At 38.5% G+C, this 24,553-nt stretch overlaps 1 protein-coding gene and 1 long non-coding RNA gene across 2 annotated transcripts in view; both read left to right on the top strand.

Moving 5' to 3' along the window:
• The window catches only part of gpc5a (glypican 5a), a 125,172-nt gene extending 108,863 nt beyond the window's left edge, over positions 1-16,309 (top strand). Inside the window, exon 9 of the mRNA XM_032527777.1 lies at positions 13,905-16,309. Within this exon, the coding sequence (XP_032383668.1) occupies positions 13,905-14,065 (161 nt within the window). The 3' untranslated portion in view covers positions 14,066-16,309. The remainder of the gene's footprint in view (positions 1-13,904) is intronic.
• A 5,976-nt stretch (positions 16,310-22,285) lies between these two features.
• LOC116699266 (uncharacterized) lies at positions 22,286-22,816 on the top strand. The gene is made up of 3 exons (XR_004334407.1): positions 22,286-22,357; positions 22,530-22,618; positions 22,711-22,816. It is a non-coding gene; the product is annotated as an uncharacterized LOC116699266 (long non-coding RNA).
• Positions 22,817-24,553: the final 1,737 nt, after the last annotated feature.

Here is a 24,553-nt window from a genome sequence, read left to right as displayed (position 1 = left end):
ATATATATATATATATATATGTATATATATATATATGTAGCTGTATATATCATAATGTAATATAAATAATAAAATATCTTATGAAATTACTAGTAACTCAAATTGTAAAATAATTTTTGATCAAGGTGTTTTATTGTAACTTGTGAAAATGATGATGTTAGCCACTTGGTTTAGCAATGTTCTCCATCTTTAAATCAACTTCTGTATTTTCTGACTGTGTGTGCATGTTTTATTGTTTACACAATCTAAATAGGGACCAGTGCGTTCCAATCGGTTGCTGGAGCGGTTAACGTCGTGCTGAGCTCGGCATCTAATTCGTACATAATGCTTCAAGGCGGAAACAGAGTGCAATACGTCCCTCTGATTCTCAACAGATCGCCACAAATAGAGCCAGATGGGAATTGACAAAAGGTATTCCCACATAATCAAATGCAACCGTTTTATTACATTTAATTTATAGTTGCAAAAGCCATTTTTAATCACACGGGAAATACATTTCAAGCAGGACTAATCCTCCTTTTATTCCAGCACCTAAGGAACAATCATGCCTTTAAGGGTGCTTTGACACCTGAGTAAAGGTCTGCTTTAACCAAACCATGGAGTGTTTTATTGGATAGTCCCAAGACGTTCTTTCCCAAAGCTACTTTGCAGAGGCACTGTTGCTGCGTCCAACCCTTATCACCCCCCAAGACAATTGAGATTGGTTTAAAGAAATGCCTATAAAACATAGCATGTTTTTCTCCTATCCAGGAATGTTGTGTGGACTAGCCAGACCTTCCTCTGTAGCGCTGTGGATGAAGGTCTGGCAATGTGAGACTAGAAAACACCCTACAGTTAGTCCATAAAAACTTGGTTTCAAATCTGTCAAATTAAAATTTCTCTGCGTCATAAAATCTTGATGACTAACTAAGCAACAATCAGAATTAAAATTCAGAAATAAATATCCTTAGTTTTAATTTAAGGTTAACAACTAAAATATCTGCAAAGCTGCTTCATCAAGACTGATTGGGTGTGATGTGGTTTGATCAGATTTGATTGACAGTTGCTCGGCAACATGAAAATAAGTAACCACACTAATGCCATCATGTTAAGATTTAAACGTTTGTTAAATCCTAATCTGTGCACTGAAATACATGACATCACCTTTTTCCAACCCTAGCCCCGTCCCCTTTTAGCCGGTTAGACAAATAAAAAAATACAGGAAATCTGTCTTGTACAAGATTGTTGTAACTTTTACAAAACATTTTGTGTTCATCACTGAGAAGGTGACTCAGAAAAAAAGGTTTTCAGGGACTTTAATGTCACCCTTTATACTATATTTTTGAACACAGAGATACAAGAACCGACCTTGTCCTGTTTATACGGCACAAGAAGTTGCTAGTTTGCTGTTTCATGAAGTTGACTTCAGTGAGGTTTAACTCCACAGATATGAGGCACTGCTGGTGAGGGAAAAGAAAGGAGACGGAGCAGGGCAGGTTTGCAAAGACCTTTACCAGCGCATGCCAATTTGATCAGGCCCCTATGTTTTGTTTTTCTCAGTGGAAAAAAGAAACTGTGCATGAAAAATTGAACACATCCCCTCCTTTTGTTAACATTCTCTGACTCCATCTGATACAATATTAACAAGGTTGTTTTGAGCTTTTCTTTTATCATTCGCCAGAACTGAAGGATTTGTTTTGCTTCTGCCAGTCAGATTGTTCTCATTAGGTTTAGGGAATGTAAAAGATTATTTTGCCAAAATATTTACTTAGTTACTGTAGCAGTGCATTGCATGATTAGTCACTTTGTTTACAATGTGTCAGAACCTAGTGAAAAGTGGTTGTAATAATTCCCCAAATCTTAAAGGTGATGTATTCAAATTGTCTGTTGTATTCAACCTTCCCTTCCAAAATCTAAAGATAGAGTACAGACACTGTACATCTCATATATGACAAAGATCAGCAGTAAATCATCACATTTGAAGAACTGGAACCAGTGAATGCTTGGCTTTTTTACTTTATAACAACAATCAGTTATCAATAGTTGTGACTAATTGTCTGATGATTGACTTATCAATTCTTCATTTTCCTGCTCTACAAGCTTCATAGACTTCACACACATCATCATCATCATCATTATCATCATCATCTCAGCAAAACATATAAGCCAACTAGAAGGGCACATGGAGAGAGAAGACTATCGCCAAGGCGCCGTATTTCACAACGTGCATTGTGAATTTTCCAAGTCTGCAACCAATTTTCCCGATTTCTTTTTCCCCAGAAGTACATGAAATGCAGCAGATATGCCCTGTCTTGCAATGTTGATTGCAAGAAGGTGATTCGGACTCGCTCCAAAATGTTATGGGTTCTTCCTTGGCCAATGCTACACCCTATGACTAAGTCTCAAGAAAATCAGGCTCACTAGTTTTTACATAATCTTGCTAACTGACAGACAAACAAACAAACACACACACACACAGACAAACCAAAGAGCCATGTTTCTTTTTCTTATTGATGGCCGCTTCTTTACCAATTTTGAATTCTTTCTAATATGTACAGCTTGTGTGTTTAGTGATTGTGTGCCTTTTGTAGATGTAGTTTTCTCTGTGACAAACCAAATTTAAGGGAACAGGTTTGTCCAAACAGCAGCCTGCTAAGAAAAAGTGTGGATGCAGAGCTTTGACTTTTCCAAGCTAATTTGTATTCTGCCTGTGTGTGCAACCTGAGAGTGACTGACTGGCGGTCAGAGCCCAGTATTGACTGCTCTGAGGATGTAATAGAGGCTAGGGTGATGGGATCCAGGACATGAACACTCTCACTGTGGCATGTGCAGCAGAGCTATACAGGATATAACCAAGGCACTTAATCATTCTGCTGGCTCCATGCAGAGATGCACCAGGATCTGTGTTTTAGAATAATGCTTCAATCTTAAATTAGATTCCATTGATCCTGCTTTTCTCTATAACTGCACAAACAGGATGGATGTTGGTTGTATTGGGGGTCAGACCAGACATTTAAAATGCTTTAGCTTTAAGTACAGGTAAATTAAATCAGACTAAAGGTAAGTTGACCTGATTCAAAATGATTACACTCTTAAGATATTGTCAGACAATGTTAATCTAAGGTGAGCAAATATTGTAGGTGTTTTAGTTTATCTTAACCTTGCTACACACAATTTTTACTGCTGCATGTTTAACAAATCATTTTACTGATGAATGCTTAATGTGATTACTCCAATGTTGTTCTGTTTAATACAATGTTGTTACTTTATGTTACTGTGCTTTGTGACTTTACACGATGGCAGCTACAAAAAGCATCTATTTGTTTTATATATTTTCAATCCAAACAGTCAGCGGTGGCTTGTTTTCCATCAGTAAACACAGTGTTTACAAACCTGGCCAGTCAATGGTTGTTTTTCAGTAAGGGTACAAAAAATGGTATGCTTTTTTTCTGGACAGAGCTGTCAAACTCTGAGACAGCTCAAAATATGTTAATGCTTTTTGATTTCTTATTTGTTGTTTGGGAAAAACAAAAGCTGGATACTGCACAGCAATGTTTCTAGCTAAATAGCCAACATAGTTGCAGTGAAGATGTTGATGTTTGCCAGCTATTATGTTAACCATTTTAGCTTAGTACATCTTGTTAAGACAAAGAATAGCTGAGACTGATGGAGAAGTTGGTCATAAAATATCAAAATATTGAACAAAATGAGACTTGATATCTGATGAATCCATTTGCACAAATTCAGGTGTCCCACACTAACATTGCTTATCTTCTAGCACAGCTATACAGTAAAAACACATAGCAGCTGAAAAATTTAGATGTGACACCATTTGATTACATCAACACTGAGAAAGGGAAAGAGAAAAAAACAACCAGATTAGAGCGTTCACGGTGGATCAATCATCATAAACTGGCTATTTATTAAGCGCTGTAATTGTACAGGTGACTTAAATGAGTGAAATTGTGCAAAATGATGTGATGTTTATGGATAAAGCGTTAATTTATTCAGTTTTCTCTGGGCGTTTGAATCTAATTGAAAGGGGATGCCGTCTTCAGCACAGAGCTATATTCAATTGTTAAGTTTGAGAATGGGAGCACTCAGCCTTCTCTCCAAGAGGTCTCAGGTGGTTTCTCTTCATTTAGCTTCTCCCCTCAGTTGATCTCATTCTTATAAAAACAAACCAATTCTGAAGGAAAACAACTGGCTCAGAAATATGCCTGTGTCTTTTTATTTTATATACTAATCTTGCTTTTCATGCTCTATATGCCATACATATTGGGCTGTACACTGATCATTAAAATTCATCTATAGAGGCTTATAGCTGCATGCAAAAACACATGTGTGCGGTTAGTGAGTGTCTCCATGTATGTGGGTTTCAAAGTTTTACAGGGATAATTTATCTTTTTCTCAAGGCCTTCCATATCATCACCTGCAGGGCCATAACGTAAGGGCTTTCGAGTAGAGCTGTCCTATTGCTGTTATGGCTTTTTGAAGCGCTGGTGCAGGACAAAGATATTGGTTCATGCTTAGTAGGATTGATGATGTAACACTTGTTCAGGGGAGATCTGCAACCACATAGGCAGCTAAGACAAGACAAACATCTTCATCGGAGACGTGGTGACAGCATAGACCCGTCTTATGCTGTCTGATTTGATGGACAGGATCGGGGACAGAAGCATCCATTTTGACCCAGACGTTTTTCTATTTGTGAAAAATGATAAAAGACAGGTTCCAGAAATATGCTCTTTTTTTTAGGAACCTGACAAGATTAATGGAGATACCGGAGAGGACGACAACAATGTGGAGTTTGTGTCAGGCTAAACTCCTAAATGGTGCGTTTATCAGACTATCCACAATAAGGACCAGTTTAAATGCAAAGAAAATGCAACAAAAATGCCAACAACACACATGTCATCTGTTGTCACACATGATACCTTTGTAGACTTGTATTCAAGTTTATGAGCAGTTACAGGACAGATCAAACATATTCAAAAACATGGTAGTTGATAGAAATATGGTGTGGTCTTTTTTACAATTTTACCACATACATCTAGCCACTAAAATGGACAAATTGAGAAATCGTAAATAAAGACCTGCAATTATAAGCATATTTTAGATAAATAGTAATAGTCAAAACTAGGGCTGGGACGATTTGTTGAGGTAGTGTAACATGGCTGCCTCCAGCAACACGTTGAGAAAAAGACTTGCACACGGTCTTCTAAAGTGTGGAAGTATTTTACTCTTTTTGTGAAATTTTTATTTATTTTTATATATTTAAGAAACAAACTGACAAACAATTACAAACAATACACTGAGATGGAGAACCTATTTCAGGGCCAAAAAAAGAGAAAAAAGAGGAAAAACGGGAGGGAGGCAGACAAAACAACACACGCAGAAACAGACACACACAAACACATACATAAACAGACAAACTCACACACAGACACACTCCATGTATGCGCGCCGTGGAGAGTTCCACGTATACAACATCAAAATAGGAAAGTATTCATGTCCGCATACACAGGTCTTGAGGTGGTTTGCAACGGGTTGCAATCACTCTCTTTGCAGCTGTAAGTCCAGCAAAGGCAGCACGTTTCTGATGATGATTCAAAATCAAGACACTGACAGTAACAGGCACAGTAACCTTAAACAAGGCGGAAATTTTGGATGCAATATTGTTCCAGAACTGACCAACAGGAGACCACTCCCATATCATGTGAAGATATTTGCCTTGTGCTTTGTATTGGGCAGAAAGTGCACGTGGTGTATTTTCACAGGGGTAAGATATGTCCTATGAATGAAATTTTAGTAAATCTGCTGATGGTCTGGATTGCGAGATACTGCTGGAATGTTAGACCATACATCATGCCAGTCGAGCTCCATACTCAGGCCTGGGCAGTTGCGTACCCAGATCCTCTCAATAGGAAGGCAGTGCGGCCAGATATCACTAAGAACTGATAAAGCCTGGATACCATACCACAGTTTTTATGCTGCACAGTAAATAACTTCCGGATAGGACGGATGGGCTAAGGCCTCTGCCAGGGGACACCGTATGCCTCGAGTGCCGACCTTAACTGAAGGTAAAAGAAAAAAGAGGAACGTGATAGACTGAATGCTTTCTCCAAGTCAGAAAAACGCAATAAACCAACCTCGCTAAAAATGTCTTTTAGACAATGAAACCCCCTTTTCTCCCATTGTGGGGCTATTGGCCTCCACCAGTCAGGAGTGCTGTATTATTGAATAATGGGGAAGAGGTGTGCCAGTTACAAGCTATAGGGCAGTATGTTTTAGCCAATCTCCAAGTTTTGATAAGATGCGAGATAATGGGGCCAAAATGTAGCTGGCACTGTTTGTTAGAAACATCGGCAAAAAGAACATCATGGAGTGACCAAGGCTCTGTCATAGCACTTTCTTAGGTACACCAACAAACAGACACATCTGGGTTAAACCAAGTGAGAAGGGGCCTCAACACAAAGGACCAAAAATAATGTTTGAAGTTGGGAACGGAGAGGCCACCATCCCTTTTTCTTCTCTGTAGAGTAGACATCTTAAGTCTGGCCGCTTGCCTTTCCAGATAAATTTAGATACCACTGATTGTAATTTACACCAATAGCCAGCAGGAGGGGAGAAAGTTAGCATGCTGTATTTTACTCTTAATTTTAATAAATAGAGATTTGAACCTTATTAAAAAAATGTTTGGGTAAATTGTTAATAATTTAGCAATGGGAAAATAATCGCTAATTGAAAATTGAATCGCTAGATTAATTGTTTGAAAAATAATCTTCTGTGAAAGCCCTAGTCTTTGCGTTTTTCTTTGCAATACTGTGAGAGGACTTCATCTATATAATATGATAATGTTATAATATTTTGTTTTGTTTATTGACTATAGTTCAGTGTTTAACACCATAGTTACCTCCAGGCTTGTTACAAAGCTCAAGAATTTGGGATTAAACACCTCACTGTGCATGTGGCTCATTGATTTCCAGAGTACCCCAGGGCTGCGTTTTAAGTCCCCTGCTGTACTCCCTGTAAACACACAACCATGTAGCCACTTACGACTCAAACACCATCTTACGACACAGCTGTGGGGGCCTGATCACAGACAACAATAATAAGGCCTACCTGAAAGATACAAACAAACAAAACCTGTCATTCATCATGGGATTATTGTTGGATTCGTATTTATAGGATTAAAATGTACTCAAAAATCTCCTTTGAGTCTGGATACTTGGGTATTATTTACTCACCCTCTTGCCACAAAACTTTAATGAAACATTCAGGAAAAGAAGGATTAGAAAATTGAATCACTGCTTTTTGCTCTTGCTTCCTAATATAATGAAGGTTTAATCCCTCTACTGTAACTCTACTTGTTCACAGCAGACTGTAAAGACGGTTATAAGACTTCTCTTAGGTTCAGGTCTCGGGTGTATTTCTGGCAGCAGGAAGTCTAATAACACTGTCAAATAACACAGAATTCAATGTTGTTTAATGTGGTGAAGCTCCCATCCAAGGCCTGGGAGAAAAGCCAGTTGAAGGGTCTTGCCTTTTTGAGAAAGTGATACTTTGTTTCTGAAAACACAAATAAACCCAATGGAAGCCTATTTACACAAATTTACATTTTCTGATATTTGTGTTAATCACAAATGGCTGTAAACCCATTTTTTATTCAGATGCAAAGACATGACAAATAGGAACAATACTGTCAAAAGATACAACTCTCTCTCTCAAACAACAAAATCTAAATACTGTTACCCAGGAAATGGTTGTTTGTTCCTCAGGAGTGTTTTCATCTAAACCACGATCTTTTCTCTAAACTTAACTAGTCATCACATGACGATACAACGGAGTTCTGACGGAGCTCCGCAGCCGGCGTCCTGGAGCTCTCTAGCGGTTAAACACAACCAGCAACTGCTGCTCTGATTTTATTGTTTTATTGCGCCATAGACTGTTCACATTCAGCGCTTTACTTAGTTTAAAATTCTTGTATTTTAAAACATGGTCTACTGGTGAAGTAGCATTAATCCCTTTGAGGGGGGGATACATTTAGTCCCCACCGGGGATTAAAGTAATTCAGCAGAAAAGGTATGGAGTATTACAAAATGAAAATACTTAAGTAACACTACTGTACCAGAACCCTGAAACCCTGGGATTTTCCCTCTTCTGGTCTATACAGTCCCCTCCGAAAGTATTAGAAATGCAAGGAAAATTCCTTTGTTTTTGTTGTTCACTAAAGACATCTGGGTTTAAGATGAAAAGATGAATATGAGACAAGAGTTCAGAATTGCTTTTATTTTTATATATATTTATTTTATATTTATTTTCCTAATTAACAACATGTCACCTTTTTTATTAGACCACAGTATTTTTAGGTGCGCAAATGTAATGGAGCAAACAATCTTAAAGTAATCTTAAAGTAAATGGCTTGCTTTTCTCCTATAGACAGCTCTCTGGTCTTCATGTTGGTTTATCCTCTTCAACAAGAAATGCAGTCATTTATAGGTTTAAACCAAGGATAAAAACTTAGACTAGTCATTCAGAGCTATTTAATGTTTGAACAATCAGCCTAAAAGGCAACACCTGGGCAACAAGAAACATCTTTCAGTCACATATTCCTTTAGTTTTGCTCACTTGAAAAATGGGTGGGTTCAAACAAAGGGTGACATGTCCTGAGTTGTTTAACATATTGAGATGTAAATAGCAGGAAATAAAAGCTGAAATTCTAAACTAATGTCTCATATTCATCGTTTGATCTTAAACCCAAATGACTTTAGTGAACAACAAAAACAAAGGAATTTTCCTTGCAGTTCTAATACTTTCGGAGGGGACTGTATAGACCCGAAGAGGGGAAATCCCACGTATGCCCTCAGCAAATCGCACCCTGCGTGCATGTACAATTTCAGGGTTCTGGTACAGTAGTGTTACTTAAGTATTTCCATTTTGTAAGACTCTATACCTTTACTCTTCCATTTTTACATATTGTACTTTGCCCCTACTACTTTGATATATTAACTAGTTATGCAACATATGGCAAGCTAATATAAATAAGAAGACAAAACGTTGTCAGCTAAAGATCTTGAATTGGGGTTGATTGGATAAGACGCATACCACCACCTCAATTCCAGTGAAACTTTTGTCTCCTGTCAATATCCCTTCACTCTCTGTGTTTCTTGTCTGTCTTTATACTGTTGTCCTGTCAAACAAAGGCCTTTCTTTTTTAAATCTTGTATTGCCAAAATGTAAACTGGATTGTGTTAGCTTGATGACCAGGTCAAATTAAAATAATCTGAATTCATTCTTTATCTGAATTATTAATTGTATTTTTAATTGTAATATTTAAATGAAACTAAATCCATACATCCTAATCTGAAACAACAGAGAACAACTGGAGAACACTATTAGTGTCACTGTTTGAGCAATTTGATTTCAACAGTAATGCATTTTACAACCTAATATACTGTTTTCTGTACCAAGCTGGAATAATCAGGAAGTGATAGAGGACGTGCTGTTAGTTTCCAAATGAAAATCCCCTTTAAAGTAATAAATCTGCTAAACTAAAAGAATGGAAGCTGTAATGACGTTTGACAAATGTGAGCTGTTTATAATAATCCTGTTTCTCAAACAGACCGGCTGAAGATGTGGACATAAAACTCTGAATGCTTACCTTCTTATAATCACACAAAAGGCATTTTCCATCACCGCAGTTATTATTTTTTTTTTTCCTAGTGCACTTAGTGTGGTATTGATCATTGTTGGTCCAAGTCCTCAGGAATCAACTTCTATTGATTTCACTTCAGTTGGAAGCCTCTCCTTCTGACTTACGTCTCTTTTCAGACCAAGCACCTTTTCAGACATCCTAACCTCTCTGCTGAGGGTTTACTAAAACTTGTCTTCACTGCAAAAACTTCCCAAGCAAATCCTATTCAGTTACACTTGGATCCCAAAAAAGGACAGACCATTGTAGCTATTTTCAGACATTAGCAGTTTGAGACTAAATTTGCAATGGTACACAAGAAACATGTATGCTCTTTTGGGTTTTTGCAGTATATTGACGATGTAGATTTAGAGGGGTAATATGCTCCTTCTCCTGGGCTTTCATTATCATTAATAAAACAACCCACTTACAGCCATAAGATTCAGCCATGATGATGGTTATTAATAGACGCAGTGCATTCTCAGTCAATACTGTGTGTTTGTGTGTGTGTGTGTGTGTGTGTGTGTGTGTGTGTGTGGGTGTGTGTGTTTGTAAGATATTAAGTAACATGTACATGCCTGATGTACCAAAAGAAGAGACCTCCATTACTTACAGTACATGTTAGTTTGAGAATTTATTTCAACATTTTAAAGATTATTTTTAATGCACAGCTGGGTGTTACATTGCAGAATTGTTAATCCAGAAGAAATGAAACACAATCTTATTCTGCATCCTATTTTTTCCTCCTTCAATCCTAAAAAACCTACTAGTGTCCGATTACCAAATTCCTTCTTTTTCTAAACAAGATGTGGGGTGAAGGGAAAGGATGAGGACAAAGCCTATCTTTCACATTTGGGATTAACCAAGAAATGGCTTACTGTAAATGTCAGTGCTGTCTTTTAAATCTTTTTTCGAAACTTTTTCTAAATTTATTATTTGTCTCCCTATTTTATTACTTCTATTTCCTTCCATAGTAACATGTTATATATTAAATACACTCAGTATGTACACATTAAATTTGCAGGTTATATTCAATATATTCATGTACATTAATAAATCAATCTTTTTTTTAAATGAAAGCACTTTGTGTAACTCAAAAACAAATGGTGTATTTTTGTATTTTTGAAGACAGACCTCATGTGCATTACTTTGTTTGAGGTTTTACTCACACGGCATTAGTTGCTTGGTGTTTCTTTTGCTGTTAAAAGGTGGTTTCAGTGGTGCAGAATTTATTCATCTGAAAGGTACATTCTGTCATTCTATCTACAGCTTGTTGCTTCATTAGAGACCTTGAAACTTCAGTAAGAGGAATTGATTAAGGCGTTGGAGTTCAATGCTCTTGGATACAAAACTCAGACGAACTATCTGTGAGCTGCAGACCTTCAAATAGCTGTCTTGGGGACTCCTCTGCAGTGAATCAATAGTCAGTTAATTTCAAGCCACACGCAGATGCTTCAACGGTAGCTCCTTTATGGACCCTTATGTTGGAAAGAGGCCATTAGTAAGATACATTTCTATTCATACATTCAAATGTGGTGAGTTAGAAATCAAAAGAAACACTGATAAACTGTAATTTGAAAGCAAACAATGACGTTACATTAGATTAAACTTTAATGATCCTGTGAGGTAAATTCAACTGTTACACCAACAAGTGATTGTCATGAATCTCGCTCTGGGAAAAGGAATTGCAGACTATTTCTGCTGCACCATAAAAAGTGGAATTGAAGTCCACAGAGTCCAAATTGCCTCTGCAGCTGGTCTTATTTTATTCTGCTAGTAAGATAAAGTTTGATAACAGAGCCTTTATAGACTCTGAAAGGGTCTGGGTTGGACTAATCCTGCCCGTGACAGACTTATGACCCTTGGGCCTAAGTGAGAAACTTGAAAGTCTTGGAGCATTTGGTCATCTATCTGGGTCTAGCTTTACTTCTTCCCTGGGGGGATGAACTAGGCTGGAATTTGAAGTATACATACTGAGGTGACATCAGCAGGGTTTAAGAGTCACTCAGGAAGGGACACTGAATTCCTCCCCCCTCAATTTTAAGGCCTCCAAAGAGATGTAAAAAGCAAGATGAATGTTGACAGCCGGTGTGGTGCAGTTGTCTGAATTGATATCCGTTGCTATTATGGTGTGATTTTCAAAGGTGTAGACCATTGGGGGTGTTTGAATTCAAGTCCAGGCAATTTCTGGTATATAACCATAGGTAAGAGTGAGTAAAACAAGGCAGTTGTTGTCTTTTTAAACCTTTAAGTCATCATCTCATGACTGTACGTGCACTGTCTTATTGATACAATTTTGTCTGTATACGTTCACTCCTCATTGTGAGAGGAAAAAACAGTCACCTTTTCACCTGTAGCAGCTACAAAACAATGTCATGTGGCCGGTTGCCATCACATGACTAGTCGGCGGTCATTGTTATTTCACATGGTACAAGAACGATTCAGTTTGATTCGGTGTTGAATTGAAGAGGTGAGATTCAATGAGATACAATTCAATCTAATTAATAAAGTTAATATTTGTTTGATATAAACACATTTATTTTCTATTATAAATTAAAATAAGCCTATTCTATAAAAGAAGCATAGCATACCTTCAAATAAATATGTACAGTATTTTGTAAAAAGGACCAGGAAATAGCAAAGCTAGGACATTGTTATAGTATAACTTTTACTTAATTAGCTAGCTACTTATGAGTCCCTTACATATTATACACATTAGCTTTAGAATGTAGTAAATCAAACAGCCTCATTGCTGCTGTAATTGTAACTCATTAACTCAAACATAGGTCCACGTTACACAGACATAGTGTGCCCTCTGATAATAGTCATAGAAGCACAATAATATTGTTGCATGCTGCAACATACCAAAAACAAAAAATAATGAAAAGAAGTCACTGAGCAGTTCCATCTTAGAGGCTCTACAAACTGGAATCAATGCAGAAATGAAAAGAAAACTTTTTTCCTGTAAAGAAATACATCTGTTGAACAATACTTATTTAAACTATTATATTTTTAATGAAGTGTATGTGTTCATCCTATACACCTCAGCACAAACAAAGGAGCACCCAAGATGCTCTTTGCTGCTCTTTGGGGGATGAGATGGAGGCTGAAGGTGCTCCCTAGTTGCATCACCTTACTATAAATAAGGTGGTGGAAAATAAACAGACTCCGTTAATGGTTTAGTGATAACAACAATGTATTGCAGCTGTGAAATATGTGTGAAGCATTATGGCTATAGTTATAATTATGGGAGAAAAACATCAAACCCAAATGCGTAGATAGATAGATTACTGGTGTTACTATCATAGACCGTGTGTCTACAAAAGCGTCTTACCCAAAGTGGAACATTTTTCAACTCTTGGCGACCAGAAACAAAGCCTAATGTGTCGTTCTCATCGCAGAATAGGGGCTCAGAGCCTTGTCAGGCAGCTGGCGTTTGTAGCATAGTGTAAATATGCAATGCCCATTTCAAACAATTAAAAACATACGCTAGCCTCAAGTTAAACAGCTTTGGTGGACACAAAATGCTACCAGGTAGAGTGTGCTCAGGACACTGTAGCCGATTTAGTTAATCTCGAGATAATGTTAATCTTTTTTTCCCCCCGTTGACCAATTGATTGGTAGTGCAGGTAGAATTTCAGTCAACAAGGCGCTTGGATAGCTCACCTGGTAGAACTCGGCCCATATGTAGAGGTTTATTCCTCACCGCATTGGCCTAGGGTATGAATCCGACCTGTGGGAATTTCCTGCATGTCTTGCCCCTCTCCTCTCTCTCTCTGTTCATATCTAAGCTGTCCTATCAATTAAAGGCAAAAATGCCCCAAAAAACAAGATTATCTTTAGTTGACTAGAGACCTAAAAAATCATTGCCATGAAAATGGCCACTGTAGTTTATTTTGAGTCAATCCCATGTACACTCTCCTGCTGCCATTAATACTTGTTAGATGTGTCCACTGCTCAAAGTAGTCTCCAACAAATACACTTTTTGGATTGAATGGGTTTAGGGCTGAGTGCCACTGATAGGGGAGGGAAGTCAGATAGGATTGGGACACTAACAGTGGTCTGGGTTTGGTCTTTTTATGGTCTTTCCTTTGTTGACAAGAAGACTAGTGTAGATTAGATCACCCTTGAAATTAATGTTAACAGTGCAAACAGTAATACGTCTTCCATGATGTTACATTGATAATGAGCATCCTTCTGATTGGCCTGTTGGTTTCTGCTCTCTCCTCAGTGAGTCCAGATGTGACCGGTGATCACAAACATCATCATCATCATCATCATTATCCACCTGCCGAGGATTCAGAGATGGATGGCAGATCCAGGAGCCTTAGACTGACAGGGGCCATCTGGGTCTTGATATTGCCTTGTTTACATATGCTCATGGCCTTGTAACAGCTGCCTTTTTGCAGCATGAAACTTTCAAGACTTGTTTTCAAGCTTATTTATCCAGAAACGAAAGGTCCAGTGGATGTAACAAGCTTTATGTAATGGAGCACCACTTCCGCACAGTTCAGGACACGTACCCTGTGAACCCTAGTGATCGTGTGGAAATGAAAAGACACTGCGGCTTATGTAAAACGGCATATGTTTCAGCTTTGCAAATAGTAATTATTTTTACCTGGCATTCAATAACACTAATAATGACTTATTTATAACAGCGGATGTCTAGAAAAACTAAAACTTTTGTTGTAAAAGTTTGGTATTAATTTAATTGTATTGCTACATATATATATATATATATATATATATATACATATATATATATATATATATATATATATATAAGCATTAATTTGCATCTGCATATCATTATGATATAGCACATAGCACAGGTTGCACTTCATTTAAATGGGGTTTAAAAATTGCTGTGAAATGAGTCAATTCATCTAAATGGATACTTTTGAAATTGAATTTGAAGTTGAAAAAAATCAGTCTCTCCAGCTGTTACAGTTAGCTCTTACAGTTGCAATATTTATACAAACTTCAACCTATCAACCTGTGTCTTTACTGACATTTATTCATACAAATTTGCTTCAGATTGTAGAAATCTTACAATAAGCTCTCAGATATGGTCCGTATGTTCTTAAGCATTTTGCTAATAAGAACAAAAAAGGATTCAAGTCATCTGCTATTCACTTGTAATAGCTGCCATTCTGTTCAAAGTCCATTAAATTGGCTTATTTTAATTGCAAAATTGACCTGTAATGCTATTGCTGAAAGGAAACTGTGAAAGGGGAGGGGTGGCCAGGTGGAAGTCGTTGGCAAGTGAGATAGATCATACTCCTTTCTTCTTTAGGAATAGATTAGTTTCTTCAGGAGTCTATTATCATCTTTCAAACTCAATCCTCCTCTGGACGGGAGCTGATAGCTCCTGGAGTCACTGGTGAGGAAGAATCCAATTGCTCCTACCTACTACCTAACTACACACTGCTGGTGTGTTACTGGCAGGTTCCTGTGCAGAGAAAAAGAAAATGCATGGTCTGGTCAATGGCTAGGAGAGAATAAGTAAATTGAAATCGATCAAAATCGAAAATTGGTTCTTTGGCTCACATATGCTGGGAAAGTACTTAGAAAGTATAAGAAAATATAAGCAAGAAATAATCCTATTGAGATGATGCAGAACCTAAAATGATACTCTTGAAAACCAGATTTTACTATTCATGTACAGCAGGTACTGTATGCATAAATCCATACAAACCACAGACATAAACAGGAAAAACTTTAAAGAGCTGCTACTGTAAATAGACGACAATGTAAAAAAAATAACTTAAACATTTAACTAGGGCTCAAAACAGCCAAAAGTACATTCTCCTCAGGTACTTAGAACATATGATGATAGGATTTGATTATAGACCGTGACCTTCCTCACGCTGCAGTTGGCCTAAAGCATAATTGCTGTCATTCGTTATTTTCATCTTTAATATATACCATGGTGAGGCTTTTATCATGATATAAAGTCAAGGCTGTTTGAGCATCTAAACCACTTGAGTAGCTTGGAGCTTTTTCAACTAAGGTCTCAAGATTTATGAATAATAACTTTAAGATTAATTATACTCATTTATTACTGAATTGTATTTGCTACTTTGTCTTTGAATTAATGTCTTGTATATGAGGCTTTTGTTCTGGGGGTGATTCCCTGACGACAATAGTCACTACTTAACAACCTTAACACAGTTGTTAAACTCCCTAACAAGTCATGACTGCTCCCCCAAACCAATTATCTCACAAGTTGGCACCATCAAAGTCAGTGATACTGTCATTGGAACAGCTCTGTTAATGACACTATTACAGAATAGTCTTCAGCCTCTAACTAGATAAAAGAGACAAAGGTGCCTTGAGGGTAACTATAACATGTCAGGTTATACTGCCTCTCGTTTGCTTAAAGGAAAGAGTTCAATTTGATGTCTTATGTGATTATTATAGCTCCATAGTGAGATAGTTATCCTAGGAGGAAAGGCACCAGATGCTGATGATGAAAATGCCAATGGTGTGATGATGTGCACCCACATCCAGACATGTATAGTCCTGCAGGCATTGCAATGTGTCAGAACCTCTCGAAAAACATGTTTACTCTCTAATTCTGTGTTCAGAGAGTGAATGCATTATTTGAAAAAGAAATTCCTCTAACACATGCAGCTCCATTTTGACCCAGACTGTATTTTGTTTTTCAACAATGGTCCTTTAAGGAAATCAATTTTTAATTCCAACTTGGGTTTCATTTTCATAGCTTTGGTTTTAGGTTTAATGTGTTATAATACTGTGTGAAGTGAAAGATGAGATCTTGGAGCACAACAATATTGCTGAAAATGGGTCAGACATTGAAACAAACAACTAGACAGGTTGTAAAATAACCCCTGGCTAGGAAAACTTATTTGGAGAAAAAAAATGAAGGCGAACAATAAAATGATTATCCAGACTGTCCATTGTAGTCATTAATCACAGTATAACTGACTTCCTGGTTTGCCTTTAACCTACCCTGATTTCCATGTGCACATTAACTGTTTTACTTTGCAATGATTAATAGCAACACTAGCAGCTTTCAGTTTTACCTGTTAATGGAAGTTCAGATTTTTTGTCTGCTTCTATTTGTGTCCCCGTTGGATCCCTTTTTAACGTTGCAGATCTCAGTAATTGTTTAGACAGTATGTGAATCCTTTATTATAAGTTTAACAACTATTAGTTTGTACTTGAATGTCTGTTTAATGTAGTCATATAATATCTGTATGAAATAACTTAACTCAAAGCCTGTTTTTCAGCAAAATCCTGAGGCTTTGGGTTGTCATCCATCCTAACTGTTTTACTGCTCTGGGGGTTCCCCAAGTGCTCCCGGGTCTGCTGACAGATATAATCCAGGGTTTCATGTTTTCTTGTGGCTTAAAAATGATTTTCTTCTCCAGTATAAATCACTGCTTTTCCTTGGAAGCTGTGAGTTCTCACTATAACTTAAATGTAAAAGGCAGAATGTAGGATACTAATCGGAGAATGATGTATATTTCTTTCCTGCCTATTCTTTAATATATATCATTGACATGTTAATACTTTTGTAATATAATAATGAAAAATAAATATTATACAATATTTCTTGATGCGTTTTGGCCAGCTTCTTTCTGTGCTGATTGAAGGTAGTTACAACACAACGTCATTTTGGTGATGTCATCCTGTTGTTTTAGTGGTTAAAGGGATATTTCACCTGTTGAAAGATGACTATATGTTTAAATTTGGTCACTTCTGTAGTAGAAATGTTAAATTGTTATAGAAATTGGTGCCTTCTAGGCTGAGAAAAGCCATACAATGTGTTTTTGGCTCTTGTGGATGAAAGACACCCAATCCCAGAATGCACTTGCTTTGCTGCCCTACAAGTCCACTACCAAGTCACGCCTACTGTTTACAGACATAGGGCCCTATTTCAACAATCTAAGCATACGGTGTTTGTACCTTGAAACATTATGATGGCGGATTTGCACCGTACTGTGCGTGTGCTGTGCATGAGCCGAGGCGCGTTTGGCTAATGCACTGTAAAAATTCAATGAAATGGTACGCTATTGACTGTTTTTGTTGGTCAATGACACAATCACTTTCTGCTGCTGCAAGATAGCAATACGCCAAGAATTCACCTGAACACACCTCCCTGTAAGACCAGCCACCCATGAGTGCAAAGATGACCGCAGGTGCATTTGCTATTTAAACGATATGGGCGCTGGATTGGAAATAAATAATTGTGTCAGTCTTAAAATAGCAAAGACACTTGCGTTGGGCTTTGCGCGGCGCTGTGCCGGTTTCAAGATAGGTCCAATAGACAAACAAACTCGAGTGTGTTTTATTGTTTTTTCAATCATATACACAAAATGTTTCACTGTGGCTCAAGTGGTGTTATACATTTAAAACATATAAAAATGACATTATATAAAAAAGACGTACAAAACAGGCTACATTTAGTGCACACACATTATAGGCTTTGTAAAGTTCAGCTAACAAATTGGTAGCAAGAGCGTTTGGTGGGCTGTAAACACCGAGCATAAACACAACTGTGAATTTGCGTGGATTGTAGAATGGTCACAAACAGTCACAAACTCCACCAGCAGTTAGCAGTAGTTGGAAAAAAGCAACCCATATCTGCACCAGTCCGTGTCTGTGTTAACACAGCCCACCTCCACGAGTCTTACCCGACAGAGCAGCACCTGCTCGGAAGGCTAGCAGGCCTGGTAGCTGGATAATCCGGTACACTGTTGTTCAGCCATCTTTCCACAGAAACACAGCAGTCTCTGCACTCACTTTGTTGTCTAATGATCGGACACTTGCAAACAGAATAGATCGGATTTCTGGCCTAACTGGAACTCCTGCCCTCATCAATGTTCCTTTACCCGGCTAGCGGTATTGGGCACCGCAGGCTGAGGTGCTGGTCTCCATAGCAGGTGAAGCTTGCATAGTGTGTTGAGTATTCCGACTGTAATAAAGTTTCCTGCATATTCTCCGATCTGTACCTACTGCATGTGTCCCGGTGGTACACATGTGCGGTATTTTGAATGCACATAATTGTTGTAAATGTTTGCTGCTGAAAAGCGAGAGCTGTAGCTTAGCTCCAAGATGGCTGACACTCGACTCATTTTGGGTAAAGTGTCCAACACCCTATGAGCGTGTTGAAAACATGCGGAACTAGCTGGCTTGTAATCCACAGCCTCTGGGCAAAAATGCCTCTTGATGCAAAAATTGTCATTTAGCATCATCACAGGCATTTTTTTTTGCTTTTTCCAAACCCACAAAGCAGACAAATCTTGTCTCAGCGGGACATGAGGGAGAGAAGCACGGTCAGTCAAAAATACTACCGATTTTCTACTGATACTAAGCTTAATGCTAATTGTTGAAGTTTCCCTTTAAAGCTACATGATCCCGAACACCCCTCACTGCCATGCTGTGCTCTCATCTCGACACCTTGGCTCTGCGATCTCACTCTGGAGTCGTGACTGTACTGTAGGTAAGATTTAGAAAAAGGATTGAGCGGTAAATTGAGATGTTTACCAACTTACATCGCTGATCTGTCCTCACAGCCAAAATGAAACTAGTGTCCCTAACTGACAGGCAGTCTCACTGGTGAACAGGACCGCCCGATTACTGTGGTTCTTCACTTAGACCGGCTGCTTCCTACTCATCTCATGTTTAATGTTGGTTTTTCAGAAAGTGCTTTGCCTACCTCTAAAAGATAATAGATCTATTCATTTATAACTTCAGTACTGATCAATAAATGATGTATTTTACTACAGCCACTAGCGTTCATAGTTTCAACTTGTGGTGTCATCTGAACTTTTTTGGAACAACACATTTCTCTCACAATGGTTCCTTTGATAGAAATTATTGTCCATCGTAGTAGATGATTTTATATCGATGGGTATGGCATGGTGTGTTATCTTTACTATTTATCTTGGGTGTTAGCTTTACTTAGCTTCTATCATGTGGGTTTCTGTTCAGCCGTTGTGACAAATTCTGGATGAGGCTTTTTTGAAACAAATAAAGACAATGAATGAATGAATGAACCAAGGTGTTTTTTTGTGTATTTATTAGACTCTGCAGAGTACAAGGCAAAAACAGTTATACAGAGTACAGCCGTAGAGTGTGCAAGTATATGAGCAAAAAAAAGAAGCAAAAACCTCACCTTATATGCCACTTCTCGTGCAGAAGGGAGCCTAATCATGTTAAACAATCTCACGTCTTTCACGTCCAGTGCCCCATGCCTATGCACTGACTCCACTCCACAGCCCCCCCCGGCCCCCGGACTGTCTTCTTCATTCCGTCCGACTGTGCAATATTATTGTTATACTGTTACTGTTATATAATACCTCATAGGACACTGGAATCTGTGCAATTTCATTTCATACAGTGCAATATTTAATACATTAACCTTTCCATTACTGTGCAATATTTATTTACTTAATATTAGTACTTAATCATTTCATTCCATCACTGTGCAATATTATTTATAGAGTGTTAACACTTACCTATGCTTATTCAAGCTGATTTATATATGTATACTTGACAGTCACTACACTTTATATCTTTGACTTTATATTTTTGATATTTTATACTCTTATATTTTTTTTGTGTCAACACTGCAAAGGGATTGCTTTAATCTTGTTGCACAAGTACCGTGTACTTGTGTATAATGACAATAAAGGCATTCTATTCTATCTATTCTTAAAGTTTCCAGTGGTAGTCTGGATAGCCCTGTACCTTCTGGACACAGATAATGTCTATTATCAGCGTGAGAGTCTGAGAATTGGTTTCACAGGGCCTCGACAACTGTTTCGTTTAGACTTTAGGGCTACCACCTTCAAATTTAAAATTAGAAAATATCAGTTGTGGTTTTTCTTCATTGTATGGTAAAATATATGAAAAGTAACATAATATTGAAAAATAAATGAATATTGAATGTAAAAACAAAGAATGTAATGATGAATAAATGTGGAAAAATGTATGAAATCATACTAACATGTAATTTTCCCATTACACTTCTAAGATACATGAGTGTTCCTTTTTGCCACTAACTACAACGAGGTGCTTGGCCTATATGTGTTGAAAAGGCTCACAACCACTAAAGAACACAACCTTGTATACAGTGAGTAGTTACCTGTGTGTTACAATGGCTCTGACTTAAGAATGGCTTTTAACCTTGGTAAACCAATAATTCAAACACAAAGGCTGACCAATCTAAGCATCGAATGATAGAAGAGAAGATTCAGTCAAACCACATAAAACATAATTTAAAGTTTGATTTTGGATAGGTGATAAAAGTGCAACTTTTCTTTGTAGAAACTGCCTTTGGCATGTTTCAGTGCTGGTTATTAGTTGAGAAACTTGGACAGTAACAGGACAGGGTTCACTTTGCACACAGAAAGGGAGAAAATGAGGGTGGTATAAATGAACTCCTGCATTTTATGAGAGGTGAAGACATGTTTTTTAATACCTCTCATTGATGTAGTTTCTCAGTGCTGGAGTGAGTCCAATTACAATACAATCTGGTGTCTTCAAAATTATTCTGTGGTAAAGCCTCAGATAGTATGAACAGTTGTCTTTGGAGTAGGCCTATTTGATCTCTGCATACAGAAGAAGGGCTCCTGGGACCTTCTAAGGAGAATAGTGCTGAGCGCTGCTTAAATGTATACAGAGATTAATTTCATATTCCCATCGAGGTTTCTGTTTCAGTCAAAATTATTACTGTGACCTTGACAACAGACAACGTTTAGCCTCAACTTAGAAGGGAACTTTAATCATCACAGTGCAGACACAGACAGGGCTTTGTATCATTCTCAAAGTTGTTCATGGTAAAGCCAGTGTTTACAGAAGCTTAACTCTGCACACAAGGCATGCCTTTCAGTGAGTCAAGAACGTATTGTTGTGATTTACCGTATGAGTGATTGCCTGACAGGCTTTTTGTATTTTTGAATGTCTAAATGGTATAAATGGCTACTTTTTAAAATGTATTCTATAATGTTTTCCTTCGGCTGACAGTACATTTTCCCATTACACATTGAATGGGGAAGTAAAAGTTAATGGTTCAGTTTTGCGTCGCTTTCTGCTAGGGCTGCAACGAAATGGAAAAAAAAACGAAATCGCGACACTCAGTTCCACGAATCTGTGTTGCGGAGTGAGAAGGCAGAATCGCGACACACCCCTTCCAACTCCCAGAGTTATCCTTCCCATCCAGATCCAATACTACAGCATCTTTAAAGGCCATGTTTTGGCTGGTAAATTTGTCTGCTCTTGGAATGTCAGTTGGCCACACAATGCAATATTGCTGAGTGTGCTGGGCACAACAGAGGGGTAATTTACGGTTTTGGCTGCGGTCACCGGTAACGCTAACGGAGGTGTAACGTTACAAATGGCTGTCCTCTGTTCTGACTCTGGTGCCTGGGTCTGTTTCCCGACGGTCCAGCAAACTGCTGTTAGCATCCTTAGCACCGGAGTTTGCTAAGTGCTGACCGGGCTGGCTGCAAGCTGGCTGACTGTGGATGTGTCCCCGGGCCGGTGTTCCACCGAAAGCTGTGACCCATCAGAAACTGTGACCGCAGAAGGCGCTGTTGCACATTGTCTGCCCGTGATTCTGTCAATGCTCCTGGTCTTTTGTAGTGTGATCCCACCCAACACAATCTAACTATGGGTGCTGTCCATGAGCCCGGCCACTGGATATTAACTGTAAGTACTTGGTCTTGTGCATGCACATACACAAAAAAACACACATGGTCCAATGGGGGCCGCCTCAAAATTGCATACAAATTACGGGGGAAACCCAGCATATTTTTCACATCTTTATTCAGACAAAATGTGTTAAGACAATGTAATCATATGTGACTTTCTGATTCTTTAGGTGATCTTACCCAAGGAAAGACGCAGTATTGTGGTGGACCCCTTGGGCAATGATTAACGCAAGGTCAAACAATGTTTGCAGTCTACAAGGTAACTCATGAAAACGTGGTAAAAAAAGTTTCCCTTAAAAACATAATTTTGAAAAGGTATTCTCAAATGTCATGGTGTTGGTGTACCAACAGGGCATTCATCCGGAAGAAAGGGTGCAATGTGTCGAGGTGGACAGCCGGCACTGTTCCACACACCCTGCCGGGGGATGGCGACTCCTGCGGTGCCTTTGTCCTGAAAGAAAGTTTGTTGTTTCTGTGTAGGCTGTGTAGTTAAACGTGTGACCAGTTGCCAAACAGCTAATTAAGTTTTTGTCACATTACTATGCTGACAAGATACTGAAAGATGAACCACTGATATTCTCCAATACAAGAGCAGCAGTGGCTTGCTACAGGAAGGAAGTCTGAAGAAGTCTGGTAATGCAGCTTATATTCTGATCTATAATCATGATGCATGCATTCCTACAAATATTGACAAATCTTATTGTATTCGTATTGAATTGTCTTTTTTTTGTCACTGATGACCAGATGACCTTCGTGAGCTGTGCTACCATTGTGGAGAACACAACTCTTTCTCTGAAGATGGGGAGATAATCAAATGATTCTTCAATTATAGTGTATTTTTTACTGTGTATTCAAAATATCTATTCTCAAATGGTTGCTATGGTATTTTCACTTTTGTTGTTACAGGTCCAATGTGACACATGTGGCCGGTGGTTCCACATGACATGTGTTAAACACATGAACCAGGGAAGCCCCTGCAGCAACACCTTCTGTTGTGCAACATGTACAATTGTGTAAATTAAATGTAGTTTTAGCTTGAAGTGGTTTGATGTGTGTATGGCTGCATTTTGCAGATTTACAGTGGAGTAACATAATTTGACAGTTGGCCTATCAAAATATGTGACCTGCCCTGCTGAAGTACTGGCTCTGTGGTGACTATAAATAAAATATGAGTCCAAAGTAATGACAAGGGATGAAATAACCACCATAAAAAATATTTAGAAGTTTGACTCCTTTATTAAGCAGTTATAGTGGTTGTCACACGTTCTGACAGCTGCTACTTGTCATATATGGTGACCTCTGAAGTACCGGGAGTCTGAGACAGAGTCCACGGGTGTGCTAGCTAGCTAAATTACCATTAGATTAGTCGTCTATGTATACAGTTAACGTTACTGGTGAATTTGTGGGCTAGCCCAGAGTTGTTAACCGTGGTCAAAACAATCATACTAAAAATGACAGCATGTTGAACGTGTTGTAAAATGGTGCTGCTTCTCCTTTAAGAGAACCGTGTGTGTGGGGAGAGAGAGAGAGAGAGAGAGTGAGAGGAAGCGGAGTTGAGCTGTGACCGGAGCAGAGTTAGCTAGTGAATTAAGTTGTGAACACGGTGTTTGAAATAAACTACAACTAAACCACGCTCATCATTTTTGCACACAAGAAACGGGATTTAACCCCGGCGTTGTTTACAGTTGCATGTCCGCTTATTCTAAGCGACTTTGGGCTTGTTTTTTTTGTAAAGTCGCTTACAAATATTGGTATCGCGGGTTGCGAAGTGGCCTATCTGGGTCATATAGTTTCAGAACAAGGAGTGTTCACGGACCCCACCAAAGTACAAAAGTTCATGAGTGGCCTACACCCACATCAGTACAGGAGGTCCGTCAGTTCATCGGCCGGCATCATACTACCGACGATTCGTGAAGGATTTGCCACTGTGGCTGAGCCCCTTCATGCCCTGACCAGGAAATATGCTCGTTTCCATGGACAACAGAATCAAGAGGCATTCAACAGACTCAAGCACCTGCTAACCACCGCCCCAGTTCTGGGCACCCTTTAGACCAGGGAAACATGATACTGGACACTGACGCAAGTGACTTTGGCATTGGTGCAGTCCTGTCCCGCTCAGCAGGGCATTGGCGGGTGCTGGCATATGGGAGCCGCAGCTGTCCAAAACTGAACAGAACTACTGTACCACAAGGCG

This window comes from Etheostoma spectabile, chromosome 1 (assembly GCF_008692095.1).
Source record: "Etheostoma spectabile isolate EspeVRDwgs_2016 chromosome 1, UIUC_Espe_1.0, whole genome shotgun sequence".
Classification (NCBI taxonomy): domain Eukaryota; kingdom Metazoa; phylum Chordata; class Actinopteri; order Perciformes; family Percidae; genus Etheostoma; species Etheostoma spectabile.
The sequence above is the reverse complement of the archived record's forward strand: the minus strand, read 5'-3'. Positions and strand labels throughout refer to the sequence as shown.